The sequence below is a fragment of the Talpa europaea genome, assembly GCF_964194135.1.
Source record: "Talpa europaea genome assembly, chromosome: 14".
NCBI classification, from domain to species: Eukaryota; Metazoa; Chordata; class Mammalia; order Eulipotyphla; family Talpidae; genus Talpa; species Talpa europaea.
Window position 1 is genome coordinate 46,730,186 of NC_140082.1, and position 19,401 is coordinate 46,749,586.

The 19,401-nt window shown below is 41.5% G+C and overlaps 1 protein-coding gene across 2 annotated transcripts in view; it reads right to left on the reverse strand.

Moving 5' to 3' along the window:
* The window catches only part of PCNX2 (pecanex 2), a gene marked incomplete at its 5' end in the record, with an annotated part of 252,346 nt that overhangs the window by 158,942 nt on the left and 74,003 nt on the right, over window positions 1-19,401 (reverse strand). For both annotated transcript variants that reach the window (XM_084252977.1, XM_084252976.1), the window contains 4 exons: window positions 1,124-1,234; window positions 9,992-10,163; window positions 18,511-18,543; window positions 18,630-18,783. In XM_084252977.1, coding sequence (XP_084109103.1) covers window positions 1,124-1,234; window positions 9,992-10,163; window positions 18,511-18,543; window positions 18,630-18,783 — 470 coding nt within the window. The remainder of the gene's footprint in view (window positions 1-1,123; window positions 1,235-9,991; window positions 10,164-18,510; window positions 18,544-18,629; window positions 18,784-19,401) is intronic.

Sequence of the window (19,401 nt, forward strand, 5' to 3'; positions counted from 1 at the left end):
AATGTGAACAATTACTTTGTAGATCTCAAGTCTCCCAATCAATAAATGTAAGTAAGTAAAGAGAAGGTTTTAGGCTTCCTACTCAAATGTCTGCTGAAGGAGCAAAAACTAACTATGCAATCAGCCAAAAGCACTGGGTGACTTTTAGTCCAGGAAGAGACTGACAGTTGGGTTAAAAACTCGGGAAGAATGCATATAGGAGGAGCCTTGACAACATTCTTAGAAAACCGTGTGAACCTGTCAGGTTGGAGGTAATAAAGACCTTGTTGCTTACAGTTGGAAGTTGCTACTCCAAGAAAATATCACTGAAACAGATTTCAACAGAAGGAAGAGGAGAAACAGTGAGGGAGATGATGCAGGAGAGGGAGTGAAAGAGAGGGGGAGAAAATGGGAAAGACAGAAAGAGGACAGATTAAAAGATCAATAGATAAAAAGGAAGAACAAGTGCTAGAGTGTGTGTGTGTGTGTGTAATGTGGTGATAACATAATAATCAATTGCTCTACTCTCTGCTTTATGTATATGATTTCATTTAACTTTTATAGTTATTTTATGAGATCAGAGTGTTTATTTCCATTTAGAGAAGAGTAAGCTTTAAAACGAAGCAATCTACATAAGCACTAGGTAATGCTCCACCTGAATCGTAAGTGTCACACCAAACGAAGGTCATAGTGATGTTTAGGGATACATATCTGTACAGACACACACACACAATACTTACGGACAATGTCCAATTCACAAGCTCACTTTTATACTCCTACGTTGACACATACTCCAGGACAGGTACCCACACGCTATGTCCACTCACAGAACTCATACACATCCACACAACAGATCATTTTTGTAAGGATATGTTAGAATGTTCCCAAAGCTATTCCAATGTTCAGAGAATTCTACACAACCCTGTTTTTTGTCTGTGTCTTTACCATTAACTACTAGGTGGTCCACTTTCAGTTTGGCTGGATGAATCTAGTTGTGCCCACCATCAACCTGATGGACCCAAACTGAAGTAGCTTTAAATGCTCCAGATGAAGAGCCCCTAACTGCCCAGGCTTTCATTTCAAGACTGAGGCTCCTTAGCCCTTATCTGAAATTTGCAGGAAGAACAGAAAATAAATGACTTACCAGAACCTCCAAAAAACAGCATGTCAATTTGTTCCAAAAGATAAATGCAAAAAGTGTTGATCTGTGGGAAGAGTCCAAGGAGGGAAATTGCAGGGAAGCAATATAAAAATACTGAAAGTGAACAGACAAGATCATTGGTAAGTGCATGGAAGGGTTCCTGCTGCAATTCTGCCTCCCTCCCCTCCAGCCACCCCATCCTGCAACCCTGGAGGTAATACTCGGGCCCTCTCACCCACTGGGAGGAGAGTCTGGAGGCTGAGCTGAAAACATGCCTGTGGAAAGGCCGAGGAGCTACTGCTAAGGAAGAGGCCCAGGTGAAAGGAATGCAGACAGGCCCAGGACTGAGCAGAGACCCCCGGGGGTGGGGAATGAGAAGGAAGGCTGGTCTTCAGTTTGCACAAGCACTGTGGAGCTTGGGGAGGTGGGGGAGGGTGAGGATGGGAGGAAAAGGTTTGGGAAACCCACAGGAACACACAAAACCCAAGGACACTTATCAGGGGATCTCTTCCTGCATGAGAGGGAGGCATAAAAATTGGAGCCAAGGGGCTCCTCCTGACTTTGCATTTCTGTGACCTCCAGCAAAAATGAATTGCTGAAAGTCTACTACATTCTAACCACCATTGGAAATCCACAGCTCAGTCAGAACTCCGGACTCCAGGAGAACGGGGAGAGTGAGTGGTGGCTAACTTAGAAACTCCACATGCTGAGATGGTGCCTGGTTCCAGGTGGAGAGGAAGAGGGTGCTGCCTCTCCAAACCATAACAATGCAACTGGACAGAAGAGCCATTAGCTGTAATTCAGTGTTTCACAGAGCTCATTTGTTAAAGGAAATAAAACACAGGAGAGCTGTATTTTACAGCAACTTCTCTATCATTCTCTCTTTCTCCTTTCTATTTAAATAAGGTTTCACGAAAATACAGAAATTTCCACTACAGTGCTATAGCACATCTGTCTTCTTTCTGCCTCAGTTTATTGGGTAGAAAGTCAATGAAGTTTAATACTGGCAAACTTTCATAAAACTAAGGAAATTTGATTTAATAAAACTAAGGAAAATTGATCCAATATGCCTAGACATGAAATTATGTCCTAACACAAACTACAATGAATGGTAGAAGTAAGGATGATAGCGGACAGTGTTTCACCCATTTCTGAGAAATTGGAAATGCAACCTTTCCATAGTGAAATTGTAGGAATGAGAGTAATTGTCCAGCCCATTTTCTTGCTAGTAGTAAATTAAAAATAAGTATGGGACAAACCCCTCTATGGCAAAACAAGGAAAGCATGTCAACCCTTTACAAAAGTACAATTTTATGTAATGAACATGACTATAATCAACAGGCCTTTGCTTGGAATTTGAATTATATTTTGAATTACATGATGATTTTATTATAATCTTTTTTCCCTGTGGCAAGATCTAACTACCCTGTAAAAACCTAGAGCATCTGTGAAGAATACATTTCCCAAAGTAGGCAGTCAGAAACAGACACTGATCTGTAAGACAGGACTGCATAAGATGCAATTTCTTTCTTTTTTTTTCCAGCTTTTGTGAATGGAACTTAGAGACATGAAAGGAAAGATATAAGAAATCCATATGTGCCCCTCACCCTACCCTGTAACACATAGACATTTAATTATAGAACACAGAGTTATGGATTGAAATTTTAATCCGTAGAATTTCAAGCAAACTGAGTAGTTCTCTTAACTTTAGGATTCAAAACTCAGATAGGAAGATCATTTGCTACTTGATATTTCACATGGGCAGGATAGGGGCAGAGAGAAGATGCAGCCAGATTTTATTCACTCACTGTCTCAAATGCTGTGTGTGTGACAACACTAAACTGAGTATGAAGAACTACAGAAAAAGTCTGGGTGTGAATCATGTCGAATACAGCCCAAGATTGGAAGTTGTTTGGCAAAACGGAAGTGGGAACTATTCGCTGTAAGATGTACATTAGGCAATGGAACCAAAACTAATGAAGCAGAAAGAACTGGAACACAAAGAAGGATGACATGAGGGAAATAAGTGGTAGGAGACACCTGAAAGTCCTCACTGAAGATGTTCTGGTCCTGGGGCAGAATTAGGACAAGGCAGCCCAGGATGGAGATCTTCTCTAGAATGAGTTAGGAAATCTAACTCATTTCAAAGACAAGAGGAGGAAATCTCTGGTCTTTGAATCCAGAGCCAGGGGTGTGAATAAGGGCAAGGTGGATCTCATCTGTCAAGCTGCAGTTCATGTGAATGAAAAAGCAGCCAAATCTGTTGCCTTCATAGGAGATTTGGAAAATCACACTTGAGCTTGCTGGATTTTGTCCTTTTTACCAAAAGTAAAAAATAAGACAATTCCTGTGGTTGCTGGCAATTTCTCCTGTGAACAAAAGCTTTTTTCTTAGTATACAACTGAGGGGCTCCATAATTTTCTCTTACTTTTTATTACTCCTCCTTTTCCCTCATAATTATCATAAGTGCAAAAACTTCTGGTACAGTTCCATTTCTTTTCAAGAAAATTTTAGAAATGAAAATACTGTACTGTGCTTAATTCTACAGTTAAAGGTGAATAATACTGTTGATTACTGTGAATAATTAAAATGACAAGGAAATAGAACTAAAACCTATGGAGTTGATGTGAATGGATACATTTTGGGTCTCCAACTCACCATATCTGTGCACTAACACACCCAATGATAACTACTGAGGCCAGGAAACAAGTGTTTACACAGACATGGAAATGTAAGGTCTCAGTGTGCAAATAAGAACAGGTACATTCCAGTAACAGGTTATAAAACCTATCCTTATCTTTAAGAGTTATATTATTGTAGCTGGACTGTAGATACATGGTGATGAATCTATGCACAAAAGAAAACATCAAGTCCTCCAATCCCAAAAGGGCCGTAGAGGCTATTTGATAAAGAACCCAGAATCCTGCAGCCCAGGACTTTTGTCTTGTCCTCACTTTCCACATCAGCAAGCTCCTCGCTTCACTAGCCAACCCGTACTACTAACTTAAATGATTGCACAGGTCTGTCTTGCAGTGAGTTCTAATCCACCTAGCTATCTGCTGGGGCTGGATAATACAACTGCAGCAACAGAGAACAAAATCCCTGACAGCCTTGTCATGATGGGAGATGTGGAGGGCAGTTCTGGCACCCATGTGTTGCTGCTCTGAATTGGACTTGCCCATGCCTTGGCCCCATCTGCAGACCCAGGGCAGTTCACATGGTCACCTTCCTTGGGACACACTCTGGCTTTGCACCTACTGATTTTAAAACATGGTACTAAGAACAGACGTCCTCTTGGCCTTCTCATCTACAGGATCATTGCAAAGCCAGTCTCGCTCATAGGCTGCTGCTGAAGTCACCCAAAAAGAAAGTAATAAAAACTCTAACCCAGAGGTCACCAATCTCTGATGGACCACAGGGATGGGGACTGACTAAGGGGTTGTTTTTTTAACCTTACTCCTGGAAATAAAATTTTCCTGATAATGAAAGAGAAATGCCCAGAGAGATAGTCTGATTATATATGAGGGATCATAAAAGCAAAAAAAAAATTGTCCTGAGTGTCTCCATTGCCTGAATTCATCCCCAGCCAGCAAAATAGCAACCAGCCCCTGTCACTAACTTTGCCTTTTTTCTTGTGTCAATTTCAGTCTTCATATTTCTTGCCTCTTCTATTGTTCTATTATCTGATGTGCTCGTCTTGCTTTTAAGGTGCTCCTGTCCTATAACAAGGAAGTTCTCCCTCTTTCCAACCCACCTGGTTTACACCGGAGTCACGTCCCACGGATGTCTTAAGCATTCAGTTCCCTCTGCCCTGGGAGGCAGGAGGAAGCAGGCTCCTCTGCTGAAAGCAACAGACCATGGTTCTCCCTTGTCCCTTTCCTACGCCCCTTCTTCTATACCTCCACCCCCTCGAACAGGTTGATGGTGCTGAGCAGAAGCCAGGAGTGGCAGAGGTAGCACAAACAGCACCAACAAGGCACGGTTGTAGTAAACATTCACGTTCTCCAGCACTACTGGAGATGAGCCACCTCCACTCCATCCACAGTGAGACACAACAGCGCCTCCCCCACGAGATGGTAAATGACCTCCCATGTCCTTAGTTCTTGTCTCTCGCTCTCCTTTCCCTTAACTGCTCCTTGCTGAATGGTTTAAACATCAAAAGATGTTGAAGTCCTAAACCCCCAGGATCTGTAAATGTGACCTTTATGAAAACAGGGTCTTCACAAACGACCAAGTGAAGATTGAGATCAATTAGGACAGGCCCCAACCTAAAGTGGCTGGTGTCCCTCCAGAAAGGGGAGTTCAGACACAGAGACAGGTAGGCACAGAGGGCAGGGGATGTGATGACACAGAGAGAGGATGGACATCTTGAGGCCCAGGAGGGGCCTGCAATGGACCTTTCCTAGAGCCATCAGAGATTTTAGATTCCTGGTGCCTCCAAAGCCATGAGACAATCAATTTCTGCTATTCCCAGCCATTTGTTTGTGGTCCTTTGTTAGGGCAGCCAGGGGAAACTAATGCACTTTTTTCTTCCTCATAACCTTTTGTTTTCTCCTAATATTTTTTTTTTCTTTTTCCCTCTCAACCTGAAAATGACAGCAGCTATATACCACTTAGATCCCTTGGTAGCTAGGGGACAGATGGTGAAGGGGTTGTGCAAAGAATAGATGGCTTTGAATTGCCCTTGTTTTTTCTCATAAAATTAGAAAAATAGTATAACCCTCTATCACCTTCCTCTTTCCCAATTGCACTAAATCTGTACCATGATCTTTTCCTTCTCGGTGCAAATTAGTATGTTTAACACACTCTTTCCATAGGGACTGCTATTGTTCTATTTTTCCTTTTTTCTTTTCCCCAGAAGTCATTTAGTGGAGGCTTGATGGATTATTTATCGCTATTTTTACTTGTCACTGTTGACAAGCAGACAAAAATATGTATTCAGGAGAAGGTTTAATGAGGGAAAAGGAATCCCAGTGAGAAAAGATAAGAAGTGCCATTTTCCCTGCCCCATCTTCACTCCTCATGGAATTGATTTAAAGAAAAATAAAATAAGAGTGCACGTAGTCAGTAGCTTAATGTAGAGCAGGGTTACTAAAATAAAATCTGTTTTTGTTTTTTTCCCGAGTAAGTATATTAAGATCTTACTTTTTGAGCCTTAACAATATTTCACATTCTGAAGCCATGGTAAGTTTTTGTCCTAAGACAACTATATTTATTCTACAATGTTGACTTTTTGATAGTAGCATATTAAAGAAAAGCAGGAATGAGAAGACACTCATGTACAGAAAAATCAGCAAAAACTATCAGGCCCCTATTTATTTCATAGGCTGAGCTGAATGGTCCAAAAATGACTGTTTTCCCTGGCTGATGAATAGGAAGTATTTCAAAAGTTTATCCTTACATTAATTTCTCTGATACTTAAATTCTATATTCAGTAGTTCATCTGTTACACAAAGGTTTCTTTAATGCCATATACAACAGACCCTATGCTCAGAGCTGGGGATTCAGTGGTAAGAAAGCAGGCAGGAGTTCCACCCTGCCCTGACTTAGCAATGAGCTAGCTAGGGAGGCAGACATTAATCCAGTATCAAAAATGAAACTGATTACTACAAAATGGGTTCAGTACTATGAAAAGTAATGGGTTGCGAGAGGATAGAAGGTGGTACCAAATCAAGGGAAAATGAGCCATTGTTATAGGCATAGTCAAGGGCATGGGGAAAAGCAGAACAGAGGTCCATGGCAGAGAAAGGAATCACAGGAGTTACAGCTCAAGGTCACAGCTCCAGGCACAAGGAGGGATCACAGGGATTATAGCTCAGGCTACAAATTCCTGAGACCTGTATGAGTGGAAGTCTACCAACACTAACCCATTGTAGGGTAAGGTAAAGAGTATCAGGCTTTTCTGCCCTCCCACCATTAGGATAGATGACAGAACCCTGTGATCCCGAATGCATGCCTGATGGTGGGCACCTGGAAATGGGTGTGGGCATATATAGATGGAATTCACCTGGGCTAAGACTGGGCTTTTAAAGGCGGTATCACAGGGACGCCAGCAGAAGCAGAGAAGCAGAAGCAGAATCATGAGAGAAGCAGAGAGAACACCAGAGAGCCCAGATAGGGTAAAGACTTGCTGTGGGCTGGGAGGCCTGCCAGCCTCCTGGCCCCCCAGCACCCCTGCCTGCTGTGTACCTGGTAAATCCCAATAAAAGCCTGCAAAAGCCACCAAGGATGCTCTAGGACTCTATCCTCCTTTACCTGGTCTGCTGGATCATAGAAAACCTGCTCAGTGGCCTGTCCTGCCCTTACACCCATGATCCTGATTGTGGAAAAGATGGCCAGGAGTCATGCAGGACCAAGTGTGGGGTGCAGAGCAGGAAAAGCACATGTAGACATAGACAAACGTCTCTTGTACATCTTCTCATATCTTTTAAAGCCCCCTGGTATGAAATCCCCAGGTCCTCCTATACCCCTTAGCTCTGGACTCCAACTGTCTGCAAAGCTCTGGACTGCTGCTTGCAAAAAGAAGACAACAGAAAAGGATGGAATCAGAAGTTTATGCAGCCACAGCCAGAATCTCAGTGCATTCAAGTTCTCCACTGCAGCTGGTCTCAGGCGGATGATAGGTGAGCTAATTAAGAGAAGGTAAACAGTGAAACTGAAAGTTTCGTTTTATGTGTGCCTGATCCAACTGACAGAACTTTAAAGTCATATAAAAAAGGAAGGTGAAAACTGTCAGCCAGGGCAGAAATATTCTTAGGTAAGAGAGCACTGACTGGGAGTGTAATCATAGGAGCTATTTTCATTTCTTTTTTCAACATGCTTCTATTTCCTATTTGAGCTCAGATGTTCTCTGAGACATGGTACCTAAACCTGGAGTATCAAGAAGCTCCTCAAGCCCTCACATGTTGTAATAAGAGGTATATTGAGGACACAGAGTTGGGCTGGTGGTGGGTTGGGTGTAGGTGAAGCAAGCAATTTGCTACCAAGACAGTGGGAAGAGGATGGGGGATGGAAGCAGGAAGGAGTGTCAGGGGTAGGATGTTGTGGGGTAAGTGAGTATGAGGCTTCTCTGCCCTCCCATCATTAGGACTGATGATCCCTGCGGTCCTTTATGCAAGCCTGATGGTGGGAACCTGAAGTTGGGTGTGGGCATACGTAGGTGGGTACCCCTGGGCTGAGACTGGGCCTATAAGGGCAGTGTCATGGGGACGCCAGGAGAATAAATGAGTGAGCACTCATTCTAGTAGAATGAGAAGAAGAGAGAAAAAAAGCAGAAGAAAGAGAAGCGGAGACCATGAGAGAAGGCCAGAGAGCCCAGGAAGAGTGAAGACTTGCTGGGGGCTGGGAGGCATGCCAGCCTCCCGGCCCCCTGGCACCCCAGCCTGTCCTGTACCTGGTAAACACAAAATAAAAGCCTGAAAAGCCACCAAGGGCTCCAGGACTCTCCTTTACCTGTCTGCATAGGATCACAGAGATCCTGCTCTGTGCCTTTCAGCCACTACAGATGTCTATCAGTTTTTACCTGTAACGAAGGAGCACAGCACAACAAAAACTTACTCTATATTCAGGGGCCCTCCCTAGTCTCATTGAAGAGACTTAGGGAAATACCATGGGAGCTAGAGAAAGGATGCTAGGGGATCTAAGGCTTTGGCAAGATCCTCTTGGGTAGGATTTCTTGTTGCCATGCCACAGAGGCAGGGCAACAAATTCAGTAGCCGTCTTCATCAGCTCACATGGTCAATGGAATCATAGTCCATCACATGTTAGCGTGTGTTTACATCCCTAAAGGCCATCACAAAATTTCTCAGAACATCACAGTCCAGTCAGGGCAATTTGCTTGGCAGCCTGTTTGCCTAATAACAAAGATAGTGCATACCTGGCATCAGGCACTGCTCTGTATGTTTCAATATATACTAAAGCATGTAAAGTTTGAGATAGCCTCTGAGGTGGAGACTAATTTTGTCCTCACATTACAATTGAATTTTGCTCAAGTTATCACAAGTAAAGAAGCACAGCTAGAATTCAACCAGTCAGTCATCTGGGCTCTGGAGTTGGGCCTTAAGCCCTTACAATATGCACGTCACCTGTGTAAAGGGAGCAACGTGCGCTAGTGAATGGCTGGATGGGCAGCGTATGTAGGCCTCCACCTGGACTAAGAACCGGGCTACTCATGGGTCACCATGCAGATGGGGCTGTGGCTGCTGCCCTGACAGCAAAATCACCCCCATCCCGGGAAGTCCCACTGACACCCCATACCAGGCACCACAGCGACTACTTTTCAGATGTTACAGCACTGCAACCTCACGGCCATGGGTATAAAAAACAAAGAGATAAACTCATGCCATTTGCAGGAACATGGATGGGGCTGGAAAGGATCAAGCTCAGTGAAATAAGTCAGAAAGAAAAAGAAAAATACTGGATGGTCTCATAGCAGGAATTTAGAAAACTCAAATAAGGGATCAGGAAAAAGACTAATTATAATAAAGTAAAAATCAAAATCAACAGGCAACTATAAACCAGAGACACACTACAGGGGAGGGGGAAGGAAGTAGGATCAAAACAAGGGTGGTGGGAATTTTATGGGACTATAACAAAGATGAAAATGCATACATTGTACAAAAATGAAAAACAATGTAAAAAATACATAAAATTAAAAAAAAGATATTTAATCATCAAAAAAACCCAATTATGTTCTTGGATGTTCTAATGCTCCAACTTGCAGACTGTATTCAGAAGGTATGCAGGCCAAGAGGGTATGCAGGCCATCGCTTCATCCAATTACCAGGTTTCTCTAATTAGGGAATGAGAAGATAAAGGGAAACATATCCTTCCTTCCCTATATTCTTCTCCACAACCCCCAAATTAACTCACCTATTAAGAGGTCCCTAGCTGATTGGAGGGACCCGGGAGAGAAGAGCTTCAGGCCATAGACAACGTAAGTGGGAGGGTACCTGGCGTTGGCCCCTGCATCGAGAAGCAAAATAAGGCCACACAGCACACAAAAATAGACTGGTCTGCTGTATGTTATCATTTGGTTGTGTCCCTAGAAAACAAACACAATTTCTGAATGGTACCTTTATTCTGATTAAATGAAAAAAAGCCTCAGAGTCAATAATTTATACCATTTCATACAACTTAGATCATAGAACAATTCCCCACACACACACCTACCATAATTCATGCACACCAAGAGGGGGGAAAAAAACCTAATGATTATTCTGTCAAATCAGAATGAGAATATCAGAAAGAATGCTACACTTCTCGGACTCAACAAGATTTACCTGAAAATTTAATTACCATCCTTGGAGAGAATCTAGATCTACTTTACTGCTTCCCAACAGTGTATTGTTCATTTGCAAGTGCAAAACTAATTTAAACCATTATTTGCTCTTCATGGTCCAACTTGCACTCCATTATTAATAAGAAATAGAATTATAAATTTTGGGCTTTAATTTCCTCATGTTTTAGGAAGCAAGACAATAGGGCTATAAAGTTATACCTGCAGATATTGCATAAAAGGCCTTCATGTAGCACTGTGAAAAAATCCAATTTTTAGAACCTGCTATTTATATATACTTTGCTTTGAGAAGGGTCCAAAATTTAACAGATCTCATCTTAGCTTTTGAAATATTGCAATAAGGAGAAGTAGGGACATTTTCTATTTTTCTCCTTGAATAGATAGAAAAACTAAGGAAAAAATATATTATCAAATTCCCAGGGTAAAAGTCAATGAAGAATTTATATCTCGCCAATCAATACACAATATATAAGGCTCAAAAATCCAACCAAGACATATTAAAGGGAAAGTACTCTTTGCAATTCACCAACTACTTTGAGTATAAAACGTAGATAAAAGTGATACATTTTTGAATGTGGGTTTTTAAATTCACTGCCTCGAACATGTTATATTTAGAAATGCAATTTAAATTGCCACCGCTTCTATAATAGAAATAGTCCTATTCTGAGACCATCTTTTAATAGGAAGGAAAACACAGGTGGTCCATGGGGACTGGTTATGTTTGGCCCTGAGTCCAGACTCAGTCTTGCAGGAATATTTGCACTCTTATGAAATTTCCTTTTGTATCCAACTAGGTCATAGATTAATGGGTATGGGAATACTTCCTCTGCATTAAAGAAAAAACCTGAAAATAAAGTCTAAGTTAAATCTTAATGCATTTCCCATCAAGTGAATAGCAAAAGAAATTGGGTGATAGAGACAGCTACTTAGTATACAAATACATAAGCATATAAGCCATTTTCTCAAAATGATATTTTTAAAAATATATAATTAAGTAGCTACCATTAATTTGCCCTAATTCTTCCTTTTACTAAGAGCTTATTAATAAATTCTCTAGGAATTGAAAGTCTTTGGCCTTGAACAAGTTGGAGGTTTCATCTTGGATATGCCAAGCCCAATGTTATTTATTGGGTATGGGACTACTTCTTTGTATTGTAATTTATGAAACAAAAAACTTAAGGCTCTCTTACAAAGATCCTACCCTCTCCATCATGTGTCTGCTTCATCTCACTTCCTCTAAGATGTTCTGAGTCCCCAAACCATCCTAAGCATATCACTAATACATGCCATAGAAGTTACTTTTATTTGCATTGATTCCTAAGAACACCTGCAAACAAAATATCCTGGCTTCCCAATTTTTTTCTATTACATATGAATCAATCATTAAAACCCCCAAGGACTGCTTTTTTCCAACAGGAAAATTTCACTTGTTCCTCCAGGTGAATTTGACTTGAAACACTTGAAACTTAGTATCTGACTATTTCCCATCTGTTTTTTTAATCTTGAAACACATTGGGGAGCACATCTCAGCTGCCGGGCATGTTGGAGGCTGTGTAATAAAAGCTGGTCTTTGTGTGCACTTGGGGCTCTCTCAGCCCACTGCATATACAATCTCACAGTATACACTCTGGTCAAGGGCGGGGAAAGTGGGGTGAGAGCCCCTAAAACCTCCAGGAACTCTGCCTGTGGAGAGCAAGAGGCTGAGGGATGAGGTCATTCTAAAGACCTTCTTACCAAGAGGTCAAATACATCAACTCTGTTGTTGTTAAGAAAAAAATGTTTTTATGTAAGGAAGGTGAGGGTATCTGAGAGAATCTTAAATGGCCCAGGGGCTGGAGTGCAGCTGGGCCTCAGAGGCCCCTGAACCAGGGTCAAGCCACATCCATCCCACCAGCTGGCTGTGCATGCCCACTCCAGATGTCCAGCTTCTTCAATGTACAGGGCAGTCAAGAGCTGCCTCACCACGGAGTCTGCACCCATCCAGCCACATTCAGAGGCCCAGCTACTGCAACACAGCTAAGCATCCCCAGCCCTTCCCTGCCCCAGGCACTGTTCTACCTACTTTATTTTTTTTTTTAAAGATTTATTTTCTTTATTTATGCATACAAGAGCTGGGGGGAGGCCCTGTTCTACCTACTTTAAATGCATTCCTGTGGCTAATCCTCAGTATACTCTAAGAAGCATATACTACTATTCTCATTTTCCCAAAAGTAAATAGAGCATAACAACTAAAAAATCTACTCCGGATTTCACAGACAGAAAACAGTGGCTGAGCAAAAGTTCGAACCGTGATCATCTGGAATCTTGGCCCCCAACAAACAGCACCCCAACAACTAGGGAGAGGATTCTATCTGACACTGGATCCTTCTAGGCCCAACAGAACTTTGTTAGATTTTATTAATAACTGTTCTTTAAACATACAATGTGACCACCACTCATGACAAGCAAATACAGAATATGGGAAGCGGCATTCATAAAAGCTCTGGGGCATCGACTTTTATTAAAAGGATTTTAGGGGCTGAAAAGGGCTACTTACCTGGGGAGGTTGTGGAAAAATAACCACATATTCTGCCCAGCCCCTCAGCTTACCAACACGGACTCTACTCTCATCCTTCTAATTAAAGGCTTACTATATGTATAGTTTCTTTTGGTGGTGTAGGTTACTTTACCTAAGCAGCATTTGTTGATGGTTGTTGATGAGTTTTTTTCACTTTAGCTTAAGCAAACCAACATTTTTAACTATACACTTTCAGTGTCCTATGAATGTGGAGCAAAGGGAGAATAGCTGGGGGGAGGGGTGGGGTTGGAGACATCATTTGCTCTATACAAAGCTGAACCCAAGTAAAACCCTGGACAGCAAGTACTCTTTGACTTGTGCATGGTGTGTACCAGCACATCCTGCACATTTTAGAGAAAGCAGTATGGGAGATAAGTAGCAACCAAAGGGCCAAGTAATTCTTAACAGTTGATTATTAAGATGCTACCTCAGTTTAATCACAGTAGAAATCAAAAATTGAAAAGACATCCATGTATTATGCTAAGTGAAGTCAGTCAGGAGGGGAAAGACAAACACCTGGTGATTTCACTCATACGTGAAATATAAAGAACCAAAACAAGCCCTATAAATCTGACTGCAGAATGGAAGCTACCAGTAGGGAATGGTGGGGGTGGGGAGCACAGGGGTGCTTTGAGGTAGGTGCAAAGAGGTGGGAACCTATACCCCTAAATCATATACAGTGTTATAAACCAATTTTTCCTCAATCAAAAATGACAGAGGGCCTCCCCGGTGGTGCAGTGGTTGAGCGCTGGGTTACGAAGCTGCCTGCAGCCTCTGCAGCACCAGTTCAATCCCTGGCTGCCAGGCAAGGGTCCCACATGGCACGCAGACCTCTCCTGCCGCCCGCTGATCCCCTCAGCAGTGAATTTCATCAGTCTGCCTGTTCTGCTTTCCACTCTGGCTCTGGTGAATTTTCTCACCCTCCCACGGTCTGAGTGTACCCAGTGCTTGTATAAATAAATAAATAAATCTTTGAAAAAAAAAAAAAAAGACATTTAGGGAATTATTAAAAAAAAAAAAAGAATCTGGGCCTCCCCGGTGGCGGAGCGGATTGAATGCAGCACTGTGAAGCTGTCTGCAGCCTCTGCACTGTGGGTTCGATTCCCGACCATCTAGGGAGAGTCCCATATGGTGCAGCAGGCCTCTCCTGTTGTGCCAGCTGCTCCCCTCAGCAGTGTATTTCAGTCCTTCTGACTGTTCCGCTCCCCATTCTGTCTCTGATGAATCCTCTCATCCTTCTGCGCCTCTAGCCTGTACCCCAGTTCTTGTATAAAAATAAATAAATCTTAAAAAATTAAAAAAATGATAGAATCTAAAAAAATTAAAAAGACATGGGCAAATGAGTTTCCATAAACTTAGTTTCTATTTCCACAGAATGATTTATTTTTAGGTCTAACTTCCTAACTTTCAGATCTGTGAACCTTGACAAATGTGCAGATGCAATTGTCCAACCAAGAGGGCATTGAAATGGATATCAAAGTGTTCCTCAGAGCAACGTTCAGGATACAGCCCACTCTACCAATACCCATTTCACATATTTTCCCACTTCATCAGTCTTCATCAGTGTTTCCCTCAATGGAAGTAAAAGACATGAGTCTTCTATGATAGCTAGACAGCGATCAAAAATGATAAATTCATGCAGTTTGCAGTAACATGGATGGAGCTGGAAGGGATTATGCTAAGTTATATTAGCCAGAGGAGAGAGATAAATACCGGATGGTTTCACTTATATGTGGAATACGGAGAAACCAAACAACGGGTCAAACAAAGACAAATTTTAAAACCAGTCCTTAAAAAGTGACCAAAGATCAGAGGCATCCGGGAAGAGAGATGAAAACAAGGGGCCTCCCAGGTGGTGCTGGCAGTTGAACGCAGTGATGTGAAGCTGTCTACAGCTGTGCAGTGCGAGTTCAATCCCCGGCAGGTCAGGGAGCTGACCCACATGGCGCAGCAAACTTCTCCTGTCTCGCCCATTGCTCCCTTTAGCAGTGTATTTCAGTCAGTCAGTCTGCCTGTTCTGTTCTGTTTCCTGCTCTGTCTCTGGTGAATCCTCTCACCCTCCTGCACATCTGTCCTGTACCCTGGTTCTTGTATGGATAAATAAATAAATCTTTAAAAAAAAAAAAAGAAAAGAAAACAAGGTGGTTAGGAGACCACAATGGACTATGGTGAAGGATTATGGGTGCTTTGCTGGTGGGAGAGTTATAGTGACACCTGAGGGGAGAAATCCTATACTGTCCAAAAATAATGAGAATGTAAAATAATGGTGCTTCATTTAAAAAAAAAATCTTACTTATAGGATTGAAGGCTGAGAAATTATTTTATGTCATTCAAAATCATCCCTCTGATAAACACCACCTTAACCAGGTGATCAAGGTAAATATCGACAGAGGTAAATCCTGCTGATAGTATGTATCCTCTATATGATGTGATGAAATGGCTCTTTAGCAAAGTGACCTTCCTCCTGAAAATCCATAACCCCAGTCTAATCATGAGATAAACATCAGATAAATCCTGACTGAGGGACAGTCTAAAATATTCCCTGACTCCTCCAAATGATCAAGGTCATCAAAAACAAAATCTAAGACCCTGTCACAGCTCACATGAGCCTAAGAAGACTAAATGTGACATTGTATCCTGGATGAGATCTTTGAAAGAAATAGGACACTAGGTAAAAACTAATAAGGAAATCTGACTAAAGTATAGACTTCAGTTAATAAAAACATATCAATATTGGTTCATTAATTATGACAAACATAGCATACTAATGTAAGAGGTTAATTATAGGGGAACTGAGTACAGGGCATATGGGAACTCTCTGTTCTATTATTCTAATATTTCAGCAAATGTAAAACTGTTGGGGGAAAAAAAAACTTATTTACAAAAAGCATCCCCAATGGTTTTTATTTTTATTGATTATTTTATATACCTTGAAGATACCAAATCTCCTCACTATGTAGTAGCCACAGTTCTATGAGTAGAACATAGAACCAGTTATAGCCCTCAGTTTTTGGTGTTTATACTATGAACAAGGAAGGAATCATTTCAAAAAGAAGGAAAAAAAGCTGGAAATGTATCCAGATGACTCTCTATTCCAGGCCCTGCAGTGGACCTAGTACATATACTGGTACTGGGAATGGCCCCTGAGCAATACAGGGGATCCCATTTTGGGAACACCCTACTGAATTCTGCTTTCTTGGTATTAGTAAATAGTTTTGGTTATAACAATGCATAAATCTGTGTAAACCAATTTACACTGTGATCGCCCAACCTGCTACTACCAGTCTCCATGTACCTGTCCCTGTTTTTTAAGCTTTCCTAGACTTTTTTCTTTTATGATCAGATGCATTTTTTTCCTGCCCACAATCTATTGTACAATATCCATTAGCATGTTATGTTAATTCTGCATCTATATCTGAAGTAAACAGTGTTATGCCAATTTTTTTTTTTTTTTTGCTATCTTCTAGTTTTACCAACTTGCTTAAAACTTGCTAGTTCTGTGCTCTTGGAAGGAAACAAAGAAGAAATCCCAGTGAGTTGCTCTACAAGCAAGAATTGACTGAATTTATTAACAGCCCCTCCCCCAAATGTACAAAGTAATGTAGTTTTGAAAAACTCTTTGATTCACTTGACAGCCACTGATGAATTAAATGTAACCAGGGTAGAGGCAGTGGCAGGCTCCAGAACGGTCCCTGGGCACAGACCCGCCAGGCCATATCCTTTTGGAGACATGCTCACCTATGAACTACATATAGTAAATCAGCCTTATAAATGCCTGTATGCTTGGGCACATTGCAAGACAAATATTTTACAGCCACCAAAATTTCTTTACTCACTAGCACTGTTAGAGAAATGCCAATTCATATTAGGGAGTAATTCTTGTAGAAATCTGTGTAAGTGAATTAATTACTGCAAGGAAAGTAGTTAGAGATCTGAGTATGTCTTACTCTGATAGTAAGATAAGTCATTTTTCACTGTCTCACTAATGATATGCTTGCTCGGATAAAGAAGCAGCCGAATCTAGTCTTTCGGAACTAGACCCATACAGACACTCTAACTCCAGCTGAGAGCGGTGACATAAGGATCCTGCTGATGGACATTCACATCCTCGGAGATTATGCAGCTGTACTCATCATCACCTTTGCTAGCATGTACTGCATTATTCCTGAAAGTACGTGCAGGAAATGAATGTTTAATAGCATATAACACCCCTCCCCCAAGTCACCCAGAAAAATGATGAAGACACGAGACTGCAGTGCTATTACTGAAGCAGGGGGTGATGGGGCATCTGGGGTGGGCTTGAACAGAATATTTCAGAGCTGCACACCTCTATGCACACCACCTAACACAGATTTCTGACAATAATCACAACAATACATCTTAATACCCTAATTATGCTGCTGCTACTTATCTTGACGTTCAGACTCTGGGATAAAAGAAGATGTATTATATGTAAACCAATTACAGGCAACAGAGGAATTTAACAAGATAGGAACCATGCCTTGTGATTGTCCAATTATAAGCTTTTCTTAATTACTATGAGCTAAACATGAGCTATCACAGTTTTAAAAGCAGTCCTAAATCCTGGATATGCATTTTTTTATAGCACAATAGAGGGAAGATTAAGTTTTCTTTCATGGGAAGGGCTTTTCTAGGGCCCACAGGAGCTCACCATGACAAAGGAAAGCAGGTTTCCCAGAGTGTCAGGAAGTTTCACCAGGCAGTGGTCTCAGCGCAAAGGCATGTGGTCAGGGCACCTGGGATAGAGGGGAGAGCTGGGACAAGCCTGTCCTTCAGCACCCCGTGAGAGAAGGTACAGCTGTTCAGCGAAAATTGTGTGTGCCTCAGAGCTCATGGGATAATGCCAGGGCACCAAGAGATCAGTACTGGTGAGCCCAGAGCCTTGACTATAAATTAACCCAAAGGTAAGGGGATGAAAGTTAACAATACACTTGAAAATGTGACATAGAATGAGATTGGCTAAGTAGTCATGATTACATTACTGATAACACTAATTATGACAGCCCCCATTTAGTAAGCAATAGCTTTGTGCCAAACACTGTTGAAAGCATGTGACATAGACCATTTAATCCCAGAGAAAATTTTCTATTTCCTTATTCACACATAGAGAAACTAAGGCATAGTGAGTATACGAATCTTGCTCATGCAAGTGGGAAGAACCAGGTAGTCTGATCAAAAAGTTTGCCATTTTCCACCAGGCTACAGGGTTTTTCCTTATATGAGTCTGGTCGGATAGAAAACACCATCCATAGACTCTTGATTCCCCACTACTGCCAACATACACCATGCTCTCAACCCAGCCTGAACTTAACCGTCATGCATTAGTATTTTTATTAAAATTTTCTATTTATATATACAATATATATGTACATTGATATATGTGTGTGTGTGTGTGTGTGTATATATATATATATATATATATACACACACAGCCTTTGGAATAGATTTTGGCTGGCCCAGTATCTTCAACACAAGCCCAAAAGACAAGTGACTTGCCTGTTACTTGACACTTACATGTACTGGTGAGGCAGGGTCCGGCTGGACACTCTAGAACAGAAATCACAAGCGTCTGTGTCATCATCTCATGCTTTCAAGGATACATTAGTGATGATAAGAATGAGATGTGATCTTGCCTTTAAAAGGGAATACTGGCAGCTGGCCATGACTAGGCAGAAGAGCAGTACCCGCATATCTTTGCAAAAACCTCGGTTCAATGTCAGAAATCCAAGCAGGGAAACCAGGACAATGAGCAAAACCGCCAGCACGTTTTCCTTGACATCTTCAGTTCTATGCAAAAAAAAAAAAAAAAGAAAAGAAAAGAAAAGAAAGGAAATAAGAGGTACTTTCTCTATTTTTAAACAAAGGATATCCATTTGCTTCCCAAAAGACTGACAGCAATGACAGAGTATTATCTTAAGCACGGTTTTATTTTTGGTAAATTGATTTTAAGGTTTTCTTCCATTCCTGATTCCTGTGTTTTATAAACAAAACACTTATTTCAAGTCCAGATTTATGTTATTGAAACAAATGAAATATAATCCCGTGGGGTCTCCTTAACCATTATTCTGTGTTCACTGGGAAAAGGCAATTAACTATTCCATCTATGAGTGAAATACATTTCAGATAAAGAACTTTACTGGCTTTTTTATTTTTTAAATTTTTTTAAAGATTTATTTATGCATACAAGAACAGGGGTACAGGCCAGGGATTCAGTGGCTTCTTTCAAAAGTCATTAACACCTGGTTGGAGTGGGAAATCATTTCCAGATACAGTCTTCATTTCCAGGTGCAGTCCAATTCCAGAAGAATTCCATTGGTGAGCTGACCATGCAGAAGGTCTGCTTGACCCCCAAGCCTTATTGTGTGGTCTTGGGGGCTCCAGACAAGAGGTGTGGGATGGAGAGGT